The sequence below is a fragment of the Protopterus annectens genome, chromosome 6.part0 (genome assembly GCF_019279795.1).
Source record: "Protopterus annectens isolate FY-2018-M chromosome 6.part0, PAN1.0, whole genome shotgun sequence".
Lineage (NCBI taxonomy): Eukaryota > Metazoa > Chordata > Ceratodontiformes > Protopteridae > Protopterus > Protopterus annectens.
In genome coordinates this window covers 705,262,850-705,282,049 of record NC_056737.1, presented here as the reverse complement: position 1 = coordinate 705,282,049, position 19,200 = coordinate 705,262,850, and the positions used below count along the sequence as shown (strand labels likewise).

The following is a 19,200-nucleotide window of genomic DNA, read 5'->3' as shown; positions in this document are numbered from 1 at the left end:
GCTGCTCACAGTAAATGTGTAGTATTTCTCTCTTTTCCAGAGCCTCAAAGCCCCTTCTCCCAAGACACTAGTATTGTTATCTCCAATAGGTAAATATTCAGTTATCATATGTCCTTACCATTCAGTAGTTATTTTAATGTTCCTAATTTTTAGCAGCACATAAGGGAACTGAACTGTCCTCCCATAATATAACCAAAAAGAAACTCTCAAATTCTTCATTGTTAGATCCCATCCCCTTTTACTAATCAAATATTTCCATTTGTCTTCAAGGTTTCATCAGTAATAAATATATTTACTTGTTTATTCTTTGCTGATCGGGTTAGTCTCACTAGGCTAGTGGCCTCTTTTCAGGGGAGACCGGAGGTGGTATTTATTCTACTAGGGGAAATTTTGGCCAGTGCATCAGGGAACTTCTACTCTTTTTGATAGGTGCAGTGAGATCTTTAACATTCACCTGTGCTGCCATCAACCTTAGTTTAATGTCTCATATGAAGAACAGCACTTTCAAGAGTGCAACCCCCCCCTTATGCTGCACTGCAGTGTCAGCTATCCATATACCTCATGAGGGAGTAGAACTCACAGCCTTCTATATGGGTTCCTATTGCATTATTGCAGATGCATTTTGTCGAATGCGTCTTGATCGAACCTAAAAGAACGAAAAGGCAAAATAGAGAAGTGGCTTTTCAGCAAATTCTTTCCCTGGGAAAGAATTTGCTTGGCCACTTTCATTACTTTGCCATTTTTGGCACTATAGTGCAATCTCAGAGTTGGTATATTTAAGTGGGGGGGGGGGTCACCCCCCCACATTATGTAATGTTTTAAAGTTTTTTATTTTTTTTTATTTTGGAACAAATATATTTTTCCCATGGAAAAAAAAAATCGCTGTTCTGAGGTTTCGACATTGTAAGCTTTTGCTTACATGGGGTCGATTAATTACCATTCACTTTTGTAAGCATGCAATAATATAATATAGACCCTTCTACACAAAGGTGCTACCTGTTGAACCACTGATACTGCATAATACAGATAGACTGATCGATCTTATAACATTTTCATTTGGAGTATATCATGATACAGATATGGATCTGTAACTTGTAGTCCACCCATTTCTTTTCCATCCATCGGCTTTTCCCAAGACACTCCAGGTTTTCCTCCATCTCAAACAAAATGTATTGTATTTTAATGGACTTCAAAAAGTGACCCAGAGTATCTGCTTGGAAGGGCTAGAACTTATAAAGTAGCAGAGGCAGCATAAAAAAATTCAGAACCTGTGTTGTGTTGCTGTTATGTAAGCTGTTGCTGCCTTATTGACTCAGGTTATGATTGAAAATGGCCTTTGGTCCAGAACACTTCAGTTAGTTAACCAGAATAAATAAATAAATGCATAAATGATTGAGGAAGAGATCTAGCAGTTGTTATCTACTTACCCATATGGTATCCATGGCCTTTGCTGTTATGACAAGGTTGTACACAGTGACGTCTTGATTATTCAGTAATAAAGCCACAATGCTTTCATCATAAAGAGATGCAGCCTTACAGGCAAAAGAATTTAACTTTGACACATGTAGACTGTTTTTGATTTATTCTATACAATTATGACATTTAATTTGCCAGTTTCTCTCTGGACATTTCCAGTAGAAGTGCTCAATGCGTTTCAGAAATGTACTCTTTCACTCTTGAGTTTTTCTTTAGTGAGCACACGTCCCAATTTTAGAGTTCACTGCTGCCTGAATTCCTATAGTCTCTTCCCGTAGTGGTCAGCACTGGTAATTCAATTAGTACTTTGACAAACTTTTTATAGCCTATAAAGCTCTGGCCAGAGATGTGGTTTGTGACTCAACAGCATACCTCTCAGCTGCCCAGATTTTTGGCTCATATTTTTGGTCTATTCCTCATAAAGTTGTAGTTTCCTGGCAAATCATTGAGGAATGAATTCAGTAAGTAATGACAAACAGAAATTGCATACAAATGCAAAACCTGTTATTCTAGCAGCATTCTAAGTTTATAAGAACAATATTTATAGTCTGTCCCAGTTTTAGGGCATTTGTCCCCATTATTTATTTATTGTTTTTGATCAGATATCTTGTGAAAAGATGTTGAGAGGTATGCTCAGCAGTTACCATTAAGGAAGAACTGAAACTTGATGCTTGCATGTCTGCTTTTATGGTAAGTGTATTATCTGTTTATACATATATGGAACAGAAAATGAACAAATGTAGGTTTATGTTGAGATACAGTCTTAATGAAGCAGGAATGCCCTTAATTAGAATTAATATGCATATATAATTTCTGCAGATGTTACTGTCTGAAATTAAACAAAAGTGTCTGGATGTTGACATGATATCAAGCCAGGCTGAAATCATGAAAGGATGCCTATCTCCTGAAGAAGTAGAGAAAATGGAGGCAGACCTTAAATGGGCCAGAGAGGAATGTGACAACTTGCTTAAAGATACTGATGCATATAAAAGGTAACCAAGTATGATTATGGGTTTTCTAGCTACAATTCCTTACTCATAGCTACATTTTAACTGTGATTTGTATATTGCTGTAGTGCAAGAAATTAATTGTTGTAACCCATAGTTTTCAAAAATAAATGTTTTATGTAGATGGACCTGTTAAGGGTTCACATTTAGAATACTGTACTTATTGCATCTTTTAACGGATTAATCTACCAGAAACCAGTACATGATTTTTTATGAAATGATAAACTTATCTTTCACTTAGGCTGACATTCAGTTGCCAGAAAAGCCAGACAACAGTCAAATGGCTAACCCCTGAAGTATATGTCTGTCATTCATGATAGCTTGTCTTAAAGCTAGGCTATTTTATGAATTGATGATGAAGTGAGGAGAGTGAAGGATGGTCAGCACCACAGACATGATTTACTAGCTAGTGTTTCTGACAACTATTTTAATACTGTTTAAGTTGCAAGCCTGTCCTTACAATCAGAGTGATGTGGAGGAAGTGTGCTGAGGGTTTACTATTAAAATGTCGAACGGCACTATGTCGACTGTACTATAGTCGAACACGGAAGTTCGAAAATAGTAATGTCGACGTCAAAAAAACAATCTAGGAATGGTTTTAACATGGGTCGAGGTAGGTGTTCAGTATTATTCAGAACTACAAACATCTCCCCTACCTCGACCCATGTTAAAACACAGTCCTAAATTGTTTTTTTGTCGTCGACATTACTATTTTCGAACTTCCGTGTTCGACTATAGTACAGTCGATGTAGTGCCGTTCGACATTTCAATAGTAAACCGTGCTGAGCCATACCCCAGAGGCCAATGGATCAAAACCAACCTGTGCTATGTGAAGGGGAGGAATCTTTAAGTCTGGCGTTTGGTTCAGAAGATTAAGGCTGTGAGCTGTAGTTCCTGTTGTGTAGGATTTGATTCCCACATCTTTCATTTACCTACTGTGTGATCTTGAGCAACTCAGTTAACCAGACGGGGTGAAGGCAACTATGAATTTGGGCTAGGCTCCTTAATGGTTCCACTGATTGCAAGCCTAGTAACTACCTATATACTTATAAAGTCAAGTGATAGAGCTGTACAACAATTCATTAGACTTAAGCCCAAATTTAACTTTGTACTTTAACTTTGTACTTAGTTGGTGTTAGAGTTACAGCAATAATGGTCCTGCTGCTTGATGTAGTAATTTGTTAAGAAAAAGAACAGCCCTGCTGAAAACTGAAAAAAATATATATATTCTTTAGCTTTCCATTAAGTTCTATGCAGTCCAAACTTGCTAATGGAACAGTAACTGACAGTAACTGCTTCTTGCTAATTTTAGATTTTTCTAACCTAAAGTGCTATCATGGGAGCAGATATGTTGATGTGACCCAATTTTCTTGGAAAGCTACTACTTGCCCACAATGCAACATGAGGGCATCACTGATGAGCTCATAATGTCCTAGCCTGTTCATAGGTTCATAAGTTCATACTAGGCTATCTGCCCTAGGGCATTTATAAGCCTAGCCAGAGTGGGTTTGGCTTTCGCCACCCATTTTAAATAAATTTTGCTATGCCCTTTTTCAAGGTTAGTATACTGTGCCTCTGTCTAACAGTGACACAGAAGTGATACCCGGGGTAAACCTATGATCTCCCATCAACTCATCAAGATTCCTCTTGAAGAGAGTCAATGAGGGACTCTGCCTAACCTGGACTGGGATTTTATTCCAGAGTGAAGGGAGCCTCAGGGTTATGAATCTGTCCCTCCAGCATGTCCTATTTATTTCAGTGCTGAGGTTCAAGTCTCTCGAGCGCGTAGCTCGATGGGTTTTGGATTTTCTGGGGTGCAGCATGTCCATTAATTCCGGGTTGGACATGGCTTTATACGTCAGGCACAGATTGCCTCTGAGCAGGTGGTATGCCACTGAGTACAGCTGGATTAACCGGGCAGCATATGGCATCTGTTTTAGCCCTATGATCCTCTTGGTGAGGTACTTTTGGGTTCTTTCCAGTTGCTGCAGGTGTCTGGTAAGGTACATCCCAAAAGGGGCATTGTACTCAATTATGGGCCTGATGAGGGATGAGTAAAGAGGCACGATGACCTCCCCTGATCTAGATGTGAATCCCTTCATGATTAGGTGGGCTATATAAAATGTTTTTCTAACCACTTTGGCCACGTGGTTGTCAAATGAGAGATTGCTATCAACTTGGGTCCCCAGGTCCCTAATTACTTCTTCTGTACTTAATGAATTACCACCTATGTGGTAATTTGTGGGCACTTTGTTTTTGCCAAAGGGGATGACTATACACTTTTTGGCGTTTAGCTTGAGGCCATGGCTCTGGCACCAGTTGTCTGTTTCTATGAGGCCCTTTTGGAGGATGCTTGTGTCTGCTGGAGAGTCAGTTATGGCGCCCAGTTTGCAGTCATCTGCAGACTTAGTCAGCCACAGTCCTTCCGTGTTGGCCTGTACCTCCGAGAAATATATACCAAACAAGAGAGGTCCCAGGACTGAGCCTTGTGGGATGCCACTTGTAACTGGTTTGGAGTCTGACATGACTCCAGCAATTCTAACCATGTGGGTTCTGTCCTTGAGCCAGTTTGCAACCCATCTAGTGACATAGGGGTTTATATTTAAGCTGGTGAGCTTATCTATAATGCCCGAGTGGGTATTGTATCAAAGGATTTTGCGAGGTCCAGGTAGGCTGTGTGGACCACCTTCCCTCACAATAGCCTTGGTGACTGTTTCAAAGAAATCAACCAGGTTTAAGAGGCAGGATCTGCCCTTAACAAAGCCGAACTGGGTAGGATCCAGTGTCTGTAGGTCCCCAATATCTTTATTTATGAGGTCCATGATGATCCTTTCCATAGCTTTGCAGACCAAGCCAGTCAGGCTTATGGGGCGATAGTTTCCAGGATCCGTTGAGGCACCACCTTTGTGGAGAGGGACCACTGTTGCTGTACGCCACTCTTTGGGTACATGTCCTGTAGTAAGGCTGAGATTGAACAGTAGTTTTATGTTTGGGCTTAGCTCTTCTTGGAGTTCATGTAGGATGCAGCCCGGGACACCGTCTGGTCCCATTGATGCTGTGTTTTTTGCTTTGTAGAGGGCAGCTCTTACCTGAGCAACTGAGATGTCAGGGGGGCAGCACTCTGCTGGGATAAATATTTGCCCATTTGGTGGGGAGGGGGGGGGGGTTGTGCTGAACCTGTCAGCTAGGATGTTGGCAATGTCTGTGGGTTTGGTGTATTTTTTGTCATTTTGGACTAATTCTGAGCATATCTGGAAATTCCCACCCAGGTTCCTAACATAACTAAAGAAAGCCTTGTGATTATCCTTAGTGTCCTGTGCAATTTTTCTCTCGAAGCTGGCCTTAGACGATTTTATGAGTGCCCGTAGTTTTTTGCTAATACTGATCAGAGATGCCTTCCCTTTTTGGGATTTTGCTGTATCATGTAGTAGCTTCCTCCTTCTATTGTATAGTTTGTTTATGGCTGGGGTCCACCAGACAGGACGTCTGCCTTTGGAGGATTGGGTCTTGGTTTTATTTGGGATTGCATGATCCATGCATTCCTGAAGTTGTTCATAGAATGCATTTATAAAGGATTCTGTGGTCTGGGCCATATTTTCCACAGGCCCGGGGGCTTTGAAGGATTCCACCTCGGTTTTGAGGAGTGTGAAATTTGCTTTAGAGAAGTTTTTCACTGTGGTTTTCAGGGCAGGGGGTGGAGTTGGGAAGTGAATATCCAGTGAGATTAGTTTATGGTCTGATCTTACCAGTGAGGGATACACTTCTGGTCTGGAGCATAGAGTCCCCATGTTGGTGATGATCAGGTCCAGTATGTTTCCCCTCTTGTGGGAGTGGTAACAAGTTGTTCCATAGCATTTGAGTTTATAAATTCTAGGAACCTTTGGGCTAGGGTGTTGGAGCTAGAGTAATGCTCCCAGTCTATTTTTGGGTAGTTGAAGTCGCCCAATATAATGGTGTTTGGAGAGACCTTCATATTTTCCAGTGTTCTCAGGAAGGCCGAGTGGGGTTCCTGGGTTTGGGAGGGTTGTCTGTAGCAGGCTATAAACTGGAAGGCAGTTTTACCCACTGTTAGTTGCACACGGATAGTCTCTGATGCTTCGTGCTGTGCCACCAACCTGGAGGTGTGGGTATCTTTGACGAATATTGATACTCCCCCTCCTTTTGTGGTACGGTCCAAGTTTTGGGCCGAAAAGCATGGTATGAGGTATAACCTGGTAGTGCTGGGGTGCTCTCGGGAGCCTTGAACCAGGTTTCTGTTACTGCACAGATATCGATGTTCTCCATGCTAAGGAGAGTTTCGAGTGCATGCATCTTGAGGTTTAGACTTCTGGCATTGAGTAGCATTACTCTTAGTTTCTTATCCCTTGTGATACCTATGGAGGTGGGTTTTTCTTTTGAGCCTTGCCTAAAAAAGGCACTATGGGGGTAGCAAGAGCCTTTGTCAATATCAGAAAGCCCAGGGGTGACAGGTGCAAGCCGTCCCTAGCGAAGCATCGTGGCTTGTCGAGCATGTCATCCCATGCTGACAGGCATTGGATCCCCTTTGAATGACACCAATACTTAAGCCAATTGTTGAAATTGATCATCTTGTCTTCATATTGTGGCATCATTCTTGGTGAGGGTAAGATGCTACCCAAGGTCAGGGTCATAACGGCCTGGGCTACATGCTCAGAGAGCTCCTCTATGTCTCTTTTCATGTAGTCCAAGGAGGTACATCTCAGGTCATTCACACCAGCATGGACAGTGACTGAGTCATATTTGTACTTGCATTGGAGTGACCTGAGTGCTTGTGTTATGTGGTGGATCCTAGCGCCCGACAGGCAGCTCACCGTGACCTTCTCCTTGTTCAGCCTGGTGAGCGGGACGTCAGTGTGCCTGCCGATAGAGTCACCTATTACAAGTGTATCAGGTGTGTTGTTTAGCCTTAAGGGCTGTGACTGTTCGGCACACTGGCTTTGTGAGCTATGTGTTGCACATGTTTTGTTTTGGGGTAGCGGTTGCTTGGGTGTCTGCTTTGGAGGTCTCTGCTGCTTAGGCAGATTTTTATTTAGAGCCTCAGTATGTTTTTGTGTGTTTATGTGTTTGGTTTGCTGTCATGGTAGGTCTATGTGAGACTGGAATTGTAGTGAGTGTGGTTTCCTTCTCCTCCTGACTGGTTTCACCAGTACTGAGTTGAGAGAGCTTAGCCTCCAGTATGGCTATATGGTTGCATCTCTCACATGTGTTGGAATTTGTTGGGAGGAGGAGAGGGTTGTCTATGTACATGAGGCAGTTGTAACATTGCCTCAAGATTCCCAGATTCACCAGCTGGACCAGAGAGGAGATTGACAACTGACCTTTGGACATGCTAGAATAGTATTGGGAATTCCTTTATAATTGAAAAAAAGGGCCAATGGGGAATGAGGTACTCAAGGGGAGTTTGTGAGGGTGTAGTGCTTTTAATATTTTAGTGCTGACTTATATAATTGCTTTAGTGAACAAGTGCCAGGCAACTTAAATGCAATGTGTTACAGGTAACTTAAATGCAAAAACAACAAACAGTAACTTTCTTTCAAGTGAAACAAGTAAATAAGTACAGTAAGCAATGCAGATATCACTAGGGATCCACAGAAGTGCTGAAAAGCCGCGTTTTAGGTGGAATTAGCATTTCAGGGAAATAACAAGCAAACAAACAAGCAGCATACAAATAAAGCTAGATTCAGCAGGCCTGGATCTAGTCTATGCTACAGCAAACAAGGTGTACCAATTTCAGTAAGAAGCAGTTCAGATATGCAGGCACTATAAGCCTTTAACCAGAAATTCCCAGCTCAGAAGGGCAGAGTCCAGCCTCTCCTCCCACAAGAGTGCAGACCACGAACCCTTTTAATGTAAAATAACTGGCCTGAAGCCCAAGTGCTTAAACCAGAATTAATACACTTTTAGAATAACAGACACTGAGCCCTCAATCAGCAGTTCCCAACTTAGAAGGATGTAAGCTACCTGTCCTGCCACCACAGTGCAGGCCACAAACCTTCCTAATGTAGAACAACTGGTCTGAAGCCCAAGTGCTTAATCCAAAAGACTTAGAATGATAGCTACACTTTAATCAAGTTACTACCAAGCAGTAATAAATACAATTGAATACTTTAAAGAATGCCGTTTTGTTATATTACACCTCCATTCTGCTGTAGTGAGAAATACTGCTAAAGCTGAGAATCTCCAAATTGATTTGCTGTGATGCTTACCGATTTATATTGATATGCATGTCTTGTACATTGTTTAAAAAGTCATTGCTGAGCTGAGAATAAATGCCTGAGATAATATAACCTTTTTTATAAAATGGAATTTCTTTCAGGTCCTTCCCTACCTTACTTCCCTCAGTCAACTGAATATACGAAAACCTCAGCTTATTAATACTATTGTAAATGGCAATACACATCAAAAGGATCATTTTAGTAAAACTATTTTTGCTTATGTCATGTTTTGCAGCAGTTTCATAGTAAATTAGACAATGCATTTGTGAATGCTTAGTATACCCAAATCAAAGTATGCCTAGAAATGTGCTCATTAAAATACACAATTTGAAGTCCATACTTGGTGCTCATACAAACACCTTTATACAGTAACAGCCATTTAGTATCAAGTGAACTGCCTTATTTCATACAGAGCTTTCTACAGTAAATACTTTTCTTCATAGAGTTATAGGTTTCTACTAGGCTAATGCCCACCAGGGTCTTTATAAGCCTAGCCATCCAACCCAACCCATTTTTGCCCCCCTTGTACCTTGGAAGCCAATATAGTGGGGTATGTTAATAAGGAGGTGGCTGAGGGTTATGTGGGGTAGGGGTATGTTAGTTGGGGATTCATTTATTTACTGTTGACTTGTGTCCATCAGAGACATGGGTGCCAGAGAAGGGCAGAATTTGTGATTTCTCATCCAATGAGCAAGGTTTTATTTAAATAAGGTCAAGGATGAAATCTGCTTCATGTGAGTGGAGAGCTTATTCCATACTGTGGGGGTCCTTTGAGACGCATGTCAATCTCCACTAGTGGCCAGTCTCCTGATGGAAGTGGTCTCACTGATCCTGACATGAGTTATGTAAGGATTTATACCTAGTTCTGAGAGTTTTTCACTAATACCTAAATGGGGTATTGTGTTGAACGCATTGGTCAGGTAAATAGGTGATATGCAAAGTTTTCTACTCATCCATAGGCTTGGTGACTTTCTCTCTCGAAGAAGAGGAAGTCTACCAGACTGAGTAGGCAAGACCTTACCTTAAGAAAGCCAAACTAGGATGGGTCCAGTGTCTTTAGGTTGCGTTGTCCTTGTTGAGCAATTTGTTCCATGGCCTCACATATCAGACTTGTCAGACTGATGGGTTTGTAGTTTACAGTGTCAGTTGATGGTCCACCCCTATGAAGAGGGATGACCATTGCGGCCCCCCATTCACCTGGCACGTAACCTGATGTCCTTCAAGTATGCAACTGCAGTCATAACATATGGGTTGTCCTGCCTCAGGCAGCCCTCGGTCGGCCGGATTCCAAAGTCTGGGTCCGACGTCGGCTGATGTCGCATTTCTCTCCGACGTCAGAGTGGCTGGAGTACATAAGCATCAGCCGACGCCATTTTCTCCAGTCTTTCTTGCCGCGCGGTGCCCGAAGCAGAAGCAGTTCGCAAGTGCCAGTCGGTCAGCTCCTGTATTCTTCTATTCCGAAGTCATCAAAAAAGCTAAGTACCCCGTTGGGGACCTTTTCTTGCCTCAGCCGATGTCAGAAATTACTGAAAAAGTTAACAATTGTCTTTCTTGTGGTAAACAAATACCTCATAAGGATTTCCACTCTTACTGTCTTCCTTGCCTTGGCCCAGACCACGACGTCTTGGCCTGTGTAGCCTGTGCTCGCTTCAACAAGCGCACTCTCAGGCGGCAGGCGGAGTTCGCTGAAGATTTTTTCGGTGAAAAATTTGCTTATACAATGCCGTCGGAACTTCCGACATCGCAAACTCCCAAGAAACGAAAAGACCGGGACTGACATCCTCGGCCCGCGTCTACCACCGACTCCACGCCATAACCTACCGCGAGTGCTCCGGTTCCCCCTGAGACGGTTATTCCACCGCTCCGAACCGAAGACACCGCATTACCGACGACTCCGATTCAGGATACCACTCCGCCAGTTATTGATTTTCCTCCGGATACCGAAACCGAGGAAATGCCCGAGACCATTGCTGTAGATAAGGTCACTCCTGCACGTGGAGCTGCCAGGCCTCCTATGGCCATGTCTATTAAGGCCTACACTAGGGCTAAGGCAGCCAGCAAGACCAAGCATCTTACTGCTAAAGCCTTACCTCAGCCTACTCCAGAGACACAAATCATGACTATGGCTGCTGACTTAATTTCTATGATTAGAGGTTCACAGGCCCATCCTGAGAGAAGATCCCAGCCTCCTTCTGATAAAAGGCCCCGGGTTGAACCCTCTGACCCTATTCCTTCAGATGAAGATTCTGAGGACTCTGTCCACTCCGATGGCCAGGAAGAGCTCTTCCAGACCTATGAGGACTCGGATGCAGAGGATTCCATCCCCTCGGCCTCCCCTCCTGAGGATATTTCTTTTGGGGAAGTTCTGCATACCATGAGGGAACATTTCAAGTGGCAAGGCCAGGAATATTCTGATTCCAGAAAGCGCCTTCAAACTTTCCTTAAAAAGCCCCAACACAGGCCCTTAGCTATTCCTCCTGTGCTTGATGTTTTGGATGATTTATATTCTGACTCTAGTGTTACCCCTGATTCTCTTCCTCCTGCTCCAGCCAAGCCAGACAGGTATTACAGGGTCCCAGAAACACATTCCCATTTATTCAGGGACCATACTGCTGATTTGGAAACTATTTCTCAGGGACCTAAAGGTGTTTCAGCTTCCACCTCTAAAAATCCTTTGCCCTCCAACAGGGAAGCTAGGTCATTAGAGAGATGTGGGAAAAAGGTCTACACCTCCACTACTTTATCTATGAGAGCTTTGAATTGCCTTTTTCATATGTTACAATATCAGAATTTCCTGTTAGAATATTTACAGAAAACATTGGCCTCTCCTGATCCTTTAGACAGGAAGTCTTTGCAGGAAGCTGTACATAACTTTCAGCAAGTAAGCAATCACTTCCTGCAGTGTGGATATGATGCACTGGAAGCTTCGTGTAGGGCAGCTATGACAGAGGTAGTCATTCGTAGACATGCATGGTTAAAAGATCAACCTCTACCAGATCATGTAAAGGCAAAACTTCTGGATGCACCTTTGGAAAAGAACAAGCTTTTTGGTGCTAATGCTAAGGATGTGTTAAAGTCCATCGAGGAAAAAGCAAAATCAGTTCAGACGGTGAAAGATTTCCTCCAGGTTCAACCCCCCAGATTCAGTAGGAATTGGCCTTCAAAAAACTGGTCCTTTCCTAATCCTGAAAAATTTCAAAGGGGTAAAAACAGACGTGGCCGAGGAAGAGGGCAATACAGAGGTCCTTACAGGGGACGACAATGGCAGCCAGCAAACCAAAGAAGTGACACAGGGGTTTCACCTGCCCCACAGCCACAATCTCAATGACTTTCCTCTACTTCCGCCTACCAAGGAACAAATAGAAGCTCCCTTGGGCGGAAAATTATCTCTGTTTGCAGACAATTGGCACAGATTGACAAAGGACAAATGGATTTTGGACACTATAGACCGAGGTTACAGGTTCCATTTTCATATCTTACCAAGAAAACAAGGCATGCCAAACCTACCACAAAACCAGAGGGCAGAGGCTATCAAGCAAATCTCTCTGCTGGCTCGGATGAAAGCAATAGAAAGAGTTCCACAACAAGAACAAGGCCAGGGGTTTTACTCAAGACTGTTCCTTGTTCAAAGAAAAGAATCTCAGTGGAGACCAATACTGGATTTGTCCGCATTAAACACCTTTCTCATAGTACTAAAGTTCAAAATGCTGACTCTACAGCAACTCCTTCCCATGCTGGGCAAGGGGTCTTGGCTGATTACTCTGGACCTCAAGGAGGCATACCTGCATGTCCCTATCAGACACAGCTGCAGAAGATACCTCAGATTTCTTGCAGGGCCAGAGCATTATCAATTCTCAGCATTGCCATTTGGCTTATCTACTGCGCCCAGAGTATTCACAAAATACTAAGAAAAAAGAAATTCTATATTGACCTACAACAAACCCATCTTAACAATTCTAAACTTTTCTGGTCCTCAATCAATAAACTCCTCTCACCAGGAACTTCCAAAACACCTTCCCCTCTAAATGCAGACCCTGATACCCCACAACAGACTGCAGATGCTCTTAACTCATTCTTCACAGAAACTATTCAAGCACTAGCTAAACAACTTAATGCCAACAACTTCTGTCCTCTAAGTAAACTAACCAACTCCTCTTTTAACTTTTCTCTACAACCTATCTCCACATCAGATATTCACAGACTTCTTCTCAAGCTAAAACCATGCACCCCTCTGCTGATAAACTCCTTCCCTTTTCTTCAAAAGGCTGCTAAGGTTGTTGCATATCCTATATCTATTCTTATAAATAGGACAATTAGTGAAGGAATCATCCCCGAAGTTTGGAAGGTATCTCATATAATCCCTCTTCACAAAGGTGGAAACTCAACTGACTACTCCAACTATAGGCCTATTGCTCTCCTCTCACCTCTGTCCAAAATTATGGAAAAGTGTATCCACCTTCAACTTGTACAATATCTCTCAAAGCATAACATAATAGCAAACTGCCAACATGGCTTTAGACCACATCACAGAACTACCACGGCCCTGCTTTCTTTTGTAGAGACTATAAACCAGAACCGAAACAACAACTTACTCTCTTCTGCCCTCTTCATTGACCTCTCCAAAGCATTCGATATGGTAAACCACCCCTTATTACTTAATACTCTCGAATCCATCTCATTTGATCCCCCAGCCATTAAATGGTTTAAATCTTACCTCACAAACAGAAAACAAGCTGTTCTCTGGGATAACCACATCTCGTCTCTCCTGCCTGTTTCCATTGGGGTTCCTCAAGGCTCTATCCTCGCCCACTTCTTTCTCCCTCTTCATTAATGATCTTCAAACAATAATCCCTCAAGCAACCTGCATTCAATATGCAGATGATTCGACACTCATTTGCTCAGCTCCATCTACCCCAGAACTAATCTCTCTCACCCAAAAGTATTCAGTACAGTAGAAACATGGTTCTCTAGTCGCCTCTTACTAAATGCCAAAAACCAAACTTCTTCTTTTTACTCCCACATCTAGAACCTCCCCTTACATTTCTCCATCTCTTCAAACAGCCACTGTTATCTTACCCGACACTTCAACTAAATTGTTAGGTATTACAATTGACAATAATCTCTCTTCACCTACACATTAACAACTCCATAAAGCTAGTTAACAGAAAGATAGGATCCTTATATCGAATCAGACCGCTTACACCATCTACCAGAACAAGGATTGCTCACTCTCATCTTATTTCAACTCTTCTGTATGCTGCCTATCTTCACTAACCTCAAAAAAACCAGCCTTAACAAACTGGCAACCTGTTATAATAACATTGCCCGCTTTGCTACTGGTAATCCCTATAGAACTCATCACTGCCTCAACTTAAAACTTCTAGGCTGGCCAGAGTTTCAGAACTATCTTTTAATCCATCAACTCTGCATTGCCCATAAAATACTATACCAACCTAATAATACCCCATACTCTCACAACTCATAACCCTTATAAAAATCTCAACTCTCTCCGCTCATCCAGCAAACTTCTGACAAGTTCAACAAAATCAAATAATAATGCTGGTGACTCTCTATTTACCAATGCTATTGGGACAAAATGGAATTTGTTACCCACTAGCATAACAAAGATAACTTCATTGCCTCTTTTCAAACAGAACATTAAAGTGCATTTCCAAAATCACTGGCTTTGCTCCTGTAATAAACCTGATTAGTCTATCACTATTACTACCTAATAAAACCATTTCTCTCCTTTCTACTCCGCATACTTTTTGTCTTTCTTTTCTCTTCCCTTTACTTCTCTACCTGCTATTCTGCAGTGCTTCCACTTTTATTTTCACCACTTTCTATTCCCACCTTTTCCCTTACTCTCCTCTCACTTTATTCTCCTTACCCTCACTCCTTTCTATGTTAATCCAATCAATATTTTTTTCAACTTGTTAATTGAGAATTGAACTGTATTGAGTGTTTTTAGTAACTAACTCTTGTAGTAGTTTTTATTTATATATGAGTGTTATCTTTTATTTTTAATGTTTGCTTGCAAACTCTATTACTAACTCTTAGATTTTCATTATAATGAGTACTGCTATTACATTTTTGTATGACAATTTTTTTTTTGTATGTAAATTTTTTCATCTCTGAATGCATCTCACTCTGTGGAGCTTTTCTCCCCGGGCCTCTACTGAAAATGGAAATTTCTCCAGCTAGACTAGCCCGGTCAACAAATGTAAAATAAAATAAAATAAAATAAAATAAATAAATAAATAAAAATGCCTGGCTTCAGTAATTGCTCATTGCAGGCTCCAGGGGATCCAAATTTACCCGTACCTGGACGACTGCCTCATACAAGTGGATGACAAATTGATGTTGACAAAAAACTTGGACTATGTCATACGATTACTTCAAGCTCTGGGATACACAGTCAACTTCCAAAAGTCAAGACTTCAGCCATCCCAGCAAATAATCTTCTTAGGAGCCAAATTAGACACAGCCTCTCAAATGGCTTACCTAACAGAAGACAAGCAAGAGAAGTTAACTCATTATTTCAAAGGTTTGGCAAAACTTACCCAGATGACTGCAAGGAGATTCCTACAGGCCCTGGGTTACATGGCATCCTGCATTCTCCTGGTTCCATTAGCAAGGCTACACATGAGAAAGCTTCAATGGTACCTAAAAAGCCTATGGTCTCAGCACAGCAACAACTTAGAGACAACCATACCGCTCATTCCATGCCTACAAAAGGAATTCCTATGGTGGGCCTCGGTAAGCCAGGCAAACACAGGTATGTCTTTCAAAAAACCACAGATAACACAGACCATGACCACAGATGCCTCAGACCTTGGATGGGGGGCGCACATGGAAGGCAGGTGTATACAAGGACAATGGTCTCCAAAGGAAGCACATCTGCATATAAACCAAAAGGAAATGCTGGCAGTAATGCATGCCATTGAGGCCTTTCAACACCAACTTCAGCAAGGCCATTTACTGATACGGACAGAGAACACCACTGTGATGTGGTATATAAACAAGCAAGGGGACACCCATTCTTACCCCCTTTGCAGACTGACAATGCATCTTTGGGAAAAATCACTGAGCCTAAACATTCAGTTACAATCCCAGTTTGTTCCAGGCAAGGACAATGTGCTGGCGGACAGCCTAAGCAGAAATTTCACAGATCCACACGAGTGGAGGTTACATCCGAAGATCTTCACACAGCTCACTTCGACATGGGGCAGGCCAGAAGTAGACCTATTTGCCTCTCACCTCAACCATCATCTACAAAAATTCTGCTCAAGGACATACCATCCACAAGCTTGGAAAATAGATGCTCTCTCATTCAACTGGAACTTCCTAAAAATCTATGCATTCCCACCTCTGCCACTGATGACCTCAGTATTACTAAAGATCAAAGCAGAGAGACCCAAGGGGATCCTAATAGCTCCAGACTGGCCAAGACAACACTGGTATCCACTACTATGGAGCATATGTCACACCAAGAAGTGGGCCCTTCCCCAATGGCCTCTACTTTGACTCAACACAACTTCAAAACAGTGCATCCAAACCTTCAGACACTGCAGCTAACAGCCTGGGAGATCCCATGAATAACCTCAACCTATCTCTCTCCAAGGAAGTTCAGCGGATATTAACAGAGGCTCAAGACCATCCACCAGAAAGGTTTACTTAGCAAAATGGAAGAGATTCAGCATTTGGAATACCAGCAAGGGACATGATGCATCATTATTGAACATCCCACTCATCCTGGAATATTTGGCAGATATGCTAAAGAATGGACTCTCATATTCTTCCATAAAGATACATGCATCAGCTATTTCAGCTAGATATAACACTGATCCACCTGTCTTTTCACATCCTTTGCTAAGGCAATTCCTCAGGGAATCAAGAACATTAAGCCACCAAGAAAGGCTCCAGTGCCAGCCTGGGACCTCAATTTTGTACTAGAAAAACTGACTCTACCTCCATTTGAGCCAGCAGCTTCAGTTGACTTGCAATTTCTCTCATGGAAGACAGCTTTCCTGTTGGCAATTACCTCAGCAAGAAGGGTTTCGGAACTACAGGCCCTAATGGCAATACCACCGTTCATAATTTTCCACAGAGACAGGGTTTCATTAAGGACCAACCCTACTTTTATGCCAAAGGTGGTATCTAGGGTTTCTTTAAATCAAGCAATTCATCTGCCTGCTTTCTTCCCCAATCCTGAGAATAAGGGGGAAAGACTGTTACATACCTTGGACATTCACAGACAACTTCGATACTACCTGGACAGAACCAAGACCAGTAGGAAGTCAGAACAACTTTTTGTAGCTTACGCCCCTGCAGTCCAAGGAAAAGCAATTTCAAAACAGACTATTTCAATATGGATTGGACATTGCATCAGATTCTGTTATTCCTTTCATGGAAAGACTGTTCCAGCCAATGTCAGACCACATTCCACCAGAGCTACAGCCACCTCTACAGCATTCTTAAGAGGGTTGCCTACTAAGGACATTCTAGAAGCTGCTACATGGAGCTCCGTGCATACATTCTCCAAACACTACAGTCTCCCTCTATACTCCAGATCCAGAGCAGGCTTTGCTTCAGCAGTCCTGCAGGGTTTGATTGCCACACCATCTTTTTCCTAGAGCATTCCTCCTCCCCTAGCTAAGCTATGGTATTCTACCCATATGTTATGACTGCAGTTGCATTCTTGAAGGACATAGTACAGTTTTGTACCTACCATAAATGTAGATGTCCGATAGATATGCAACTGCAGTCGGATTTTCCCTCCCTCCATACCCCTCTATGCCTAGGGTCCACTCCTATCCCTGTTTCTCTTAGCTGGGGATATCTGTTATGGTGTATCTGTTTATTGCTCATTTATTTGTCTGGAATCCTGTTTTTGTCTTCCAATTTGATTACAGCCTTCCTTGGAGGGCACCTGGCATCTGGGGCAAGAAACACTGAAGAAAATGGCGTCGGCTGATGCTTATGTACTCCAGCCGCTCTGACGTCGGAGAGAAATGCGACATCAGCTGACGTTGGACCCAGACTTTGGAATCCGGCCGACCGAGGGCTGCCTGAGGCAGGACAACCCATATGTTATGACTGCAGTTGCATATCTATCGGACATCTACATTTATGGTAGGTACAAAACTGTACTTTTTGAGGCTGTAGTTGAAGATGTAGATGGATTTTGTGGGTTGATTTATATTTTAAAGCAAACCGATGTGGACATGTCATAAGGGAAAGTGCAATGCTCTCCTGTGTTGGTGATTACTATGTTACTGTGTCTGGTATGTTTGATCCTCTGGATGAAATGCGCAGTGACTGGTCTGTGTCAATAAAGTCCAGGAAACGTTATGCCCTTGAGTTAGACACAGTGCTCATTTTCTCATCTATAAAGGGGTAGTTATAAGTCTTCCATGAATATAGTATCTTTCTACTTTCTCTAGAATTGCAGTCCAACTCTTCTTAATTAAAACACACTTTAGTTACCAAAACGTGAATAGGTACCCAAAACAAATCTAACAACTAGCTGCAAGTAATTATAAAGTGATTCAAAGGCAGGCAAGCCAGCAGTGAGGAGCACACACATGCATTTTGAGGCAATTTCAAAGTGCATTAACAGTCTAAGGAAGGGCCTTCCCAGTTTCTTCTGTCAGCAACCAGCAAGATGAGCAGAGGAGATAAGAGCTGCTAGGGTCAGACATGCTAGAGGATGAGACTTGGGAGGAGCTTCCAATGCCAGATATACATTAGGGACAGGCATCTCAAAAGCCTCCAAGTATCAAAGCACAACAGGAAAGGGGTGAATGGGAAAATTTCAGAATAGGGTTAGTGAAGATGGAATAAAATGAGACCCAACTCAGGAATGATTTAAACACTTAGGCAGAGCACAGAAACCACTTGAAAATACTATGCTATAAACCACTGCAACTATAAAAATGCCTTCAATTAATAGCTTTAACTTCAGATAAAGAAGAAACACAACAGGAAACACACAAAACTGATTTAAATAGTAAGATATGTACAGTATGCAAAATGTAGTCCAAACGCCTCATTTTCAAGCTTCCAAGCTTTTAGCAGACCCAGAGACTAAGATAGCTGACTGCTTATGCAATGGAAAATACCAAATGGGCAGGGATGAATTATCATAAACTCTAATTCCAGCTCACACAACTGGCCAAAGCTGGCTTTTTGTTTTCAGTTTGAAAAGTTACTAGAAGACAATTAAACGATGAATGCTAATAACCCAAGTAAAGGCTCAGAGAAGTAACAGTATTAAGAGCTCAGAGAAGTAACAATGGATACTGTTTAAAAGTGACTAAAGCAAGGAATTAGATGAGCAGTGCTGACAATACACTTAAGAACTCAGAGAAATAACAATGGATACTGTAAAACCCAAATCATTTTGTAGCTGTAGCTTCAGATTCAGAAGAAAGAGACAGTAATATGCAAGCCCTCTGAGAAATGATTTAAAGACCTAGGCA

General features: G+C 42.2%; 1 protein-coding gene across 1 annotated transcript in view; it reads left to right on the top strand.

Annotated features, from left to right (window-relative positions):
- SYNE2 (spectrin repeat containing nuclear envelope protein 2) overlaps positions 1-19,200 on the top strand; it is a 3,814,665-nt gene that overhangs the window by 1,544,511 nt on the left and 2,250,954 nt on the right. The window contains exon 46 of the mRNA XM_044073561.1: positions 2,296-2,468. Coding sequence (XP_043929496.1) covers positions 2,296-2,468 — 173 coding nt within the window. The remainder of the gene's footprint in view (positions 1-2,295; positions 2,469-19,200) is intronic.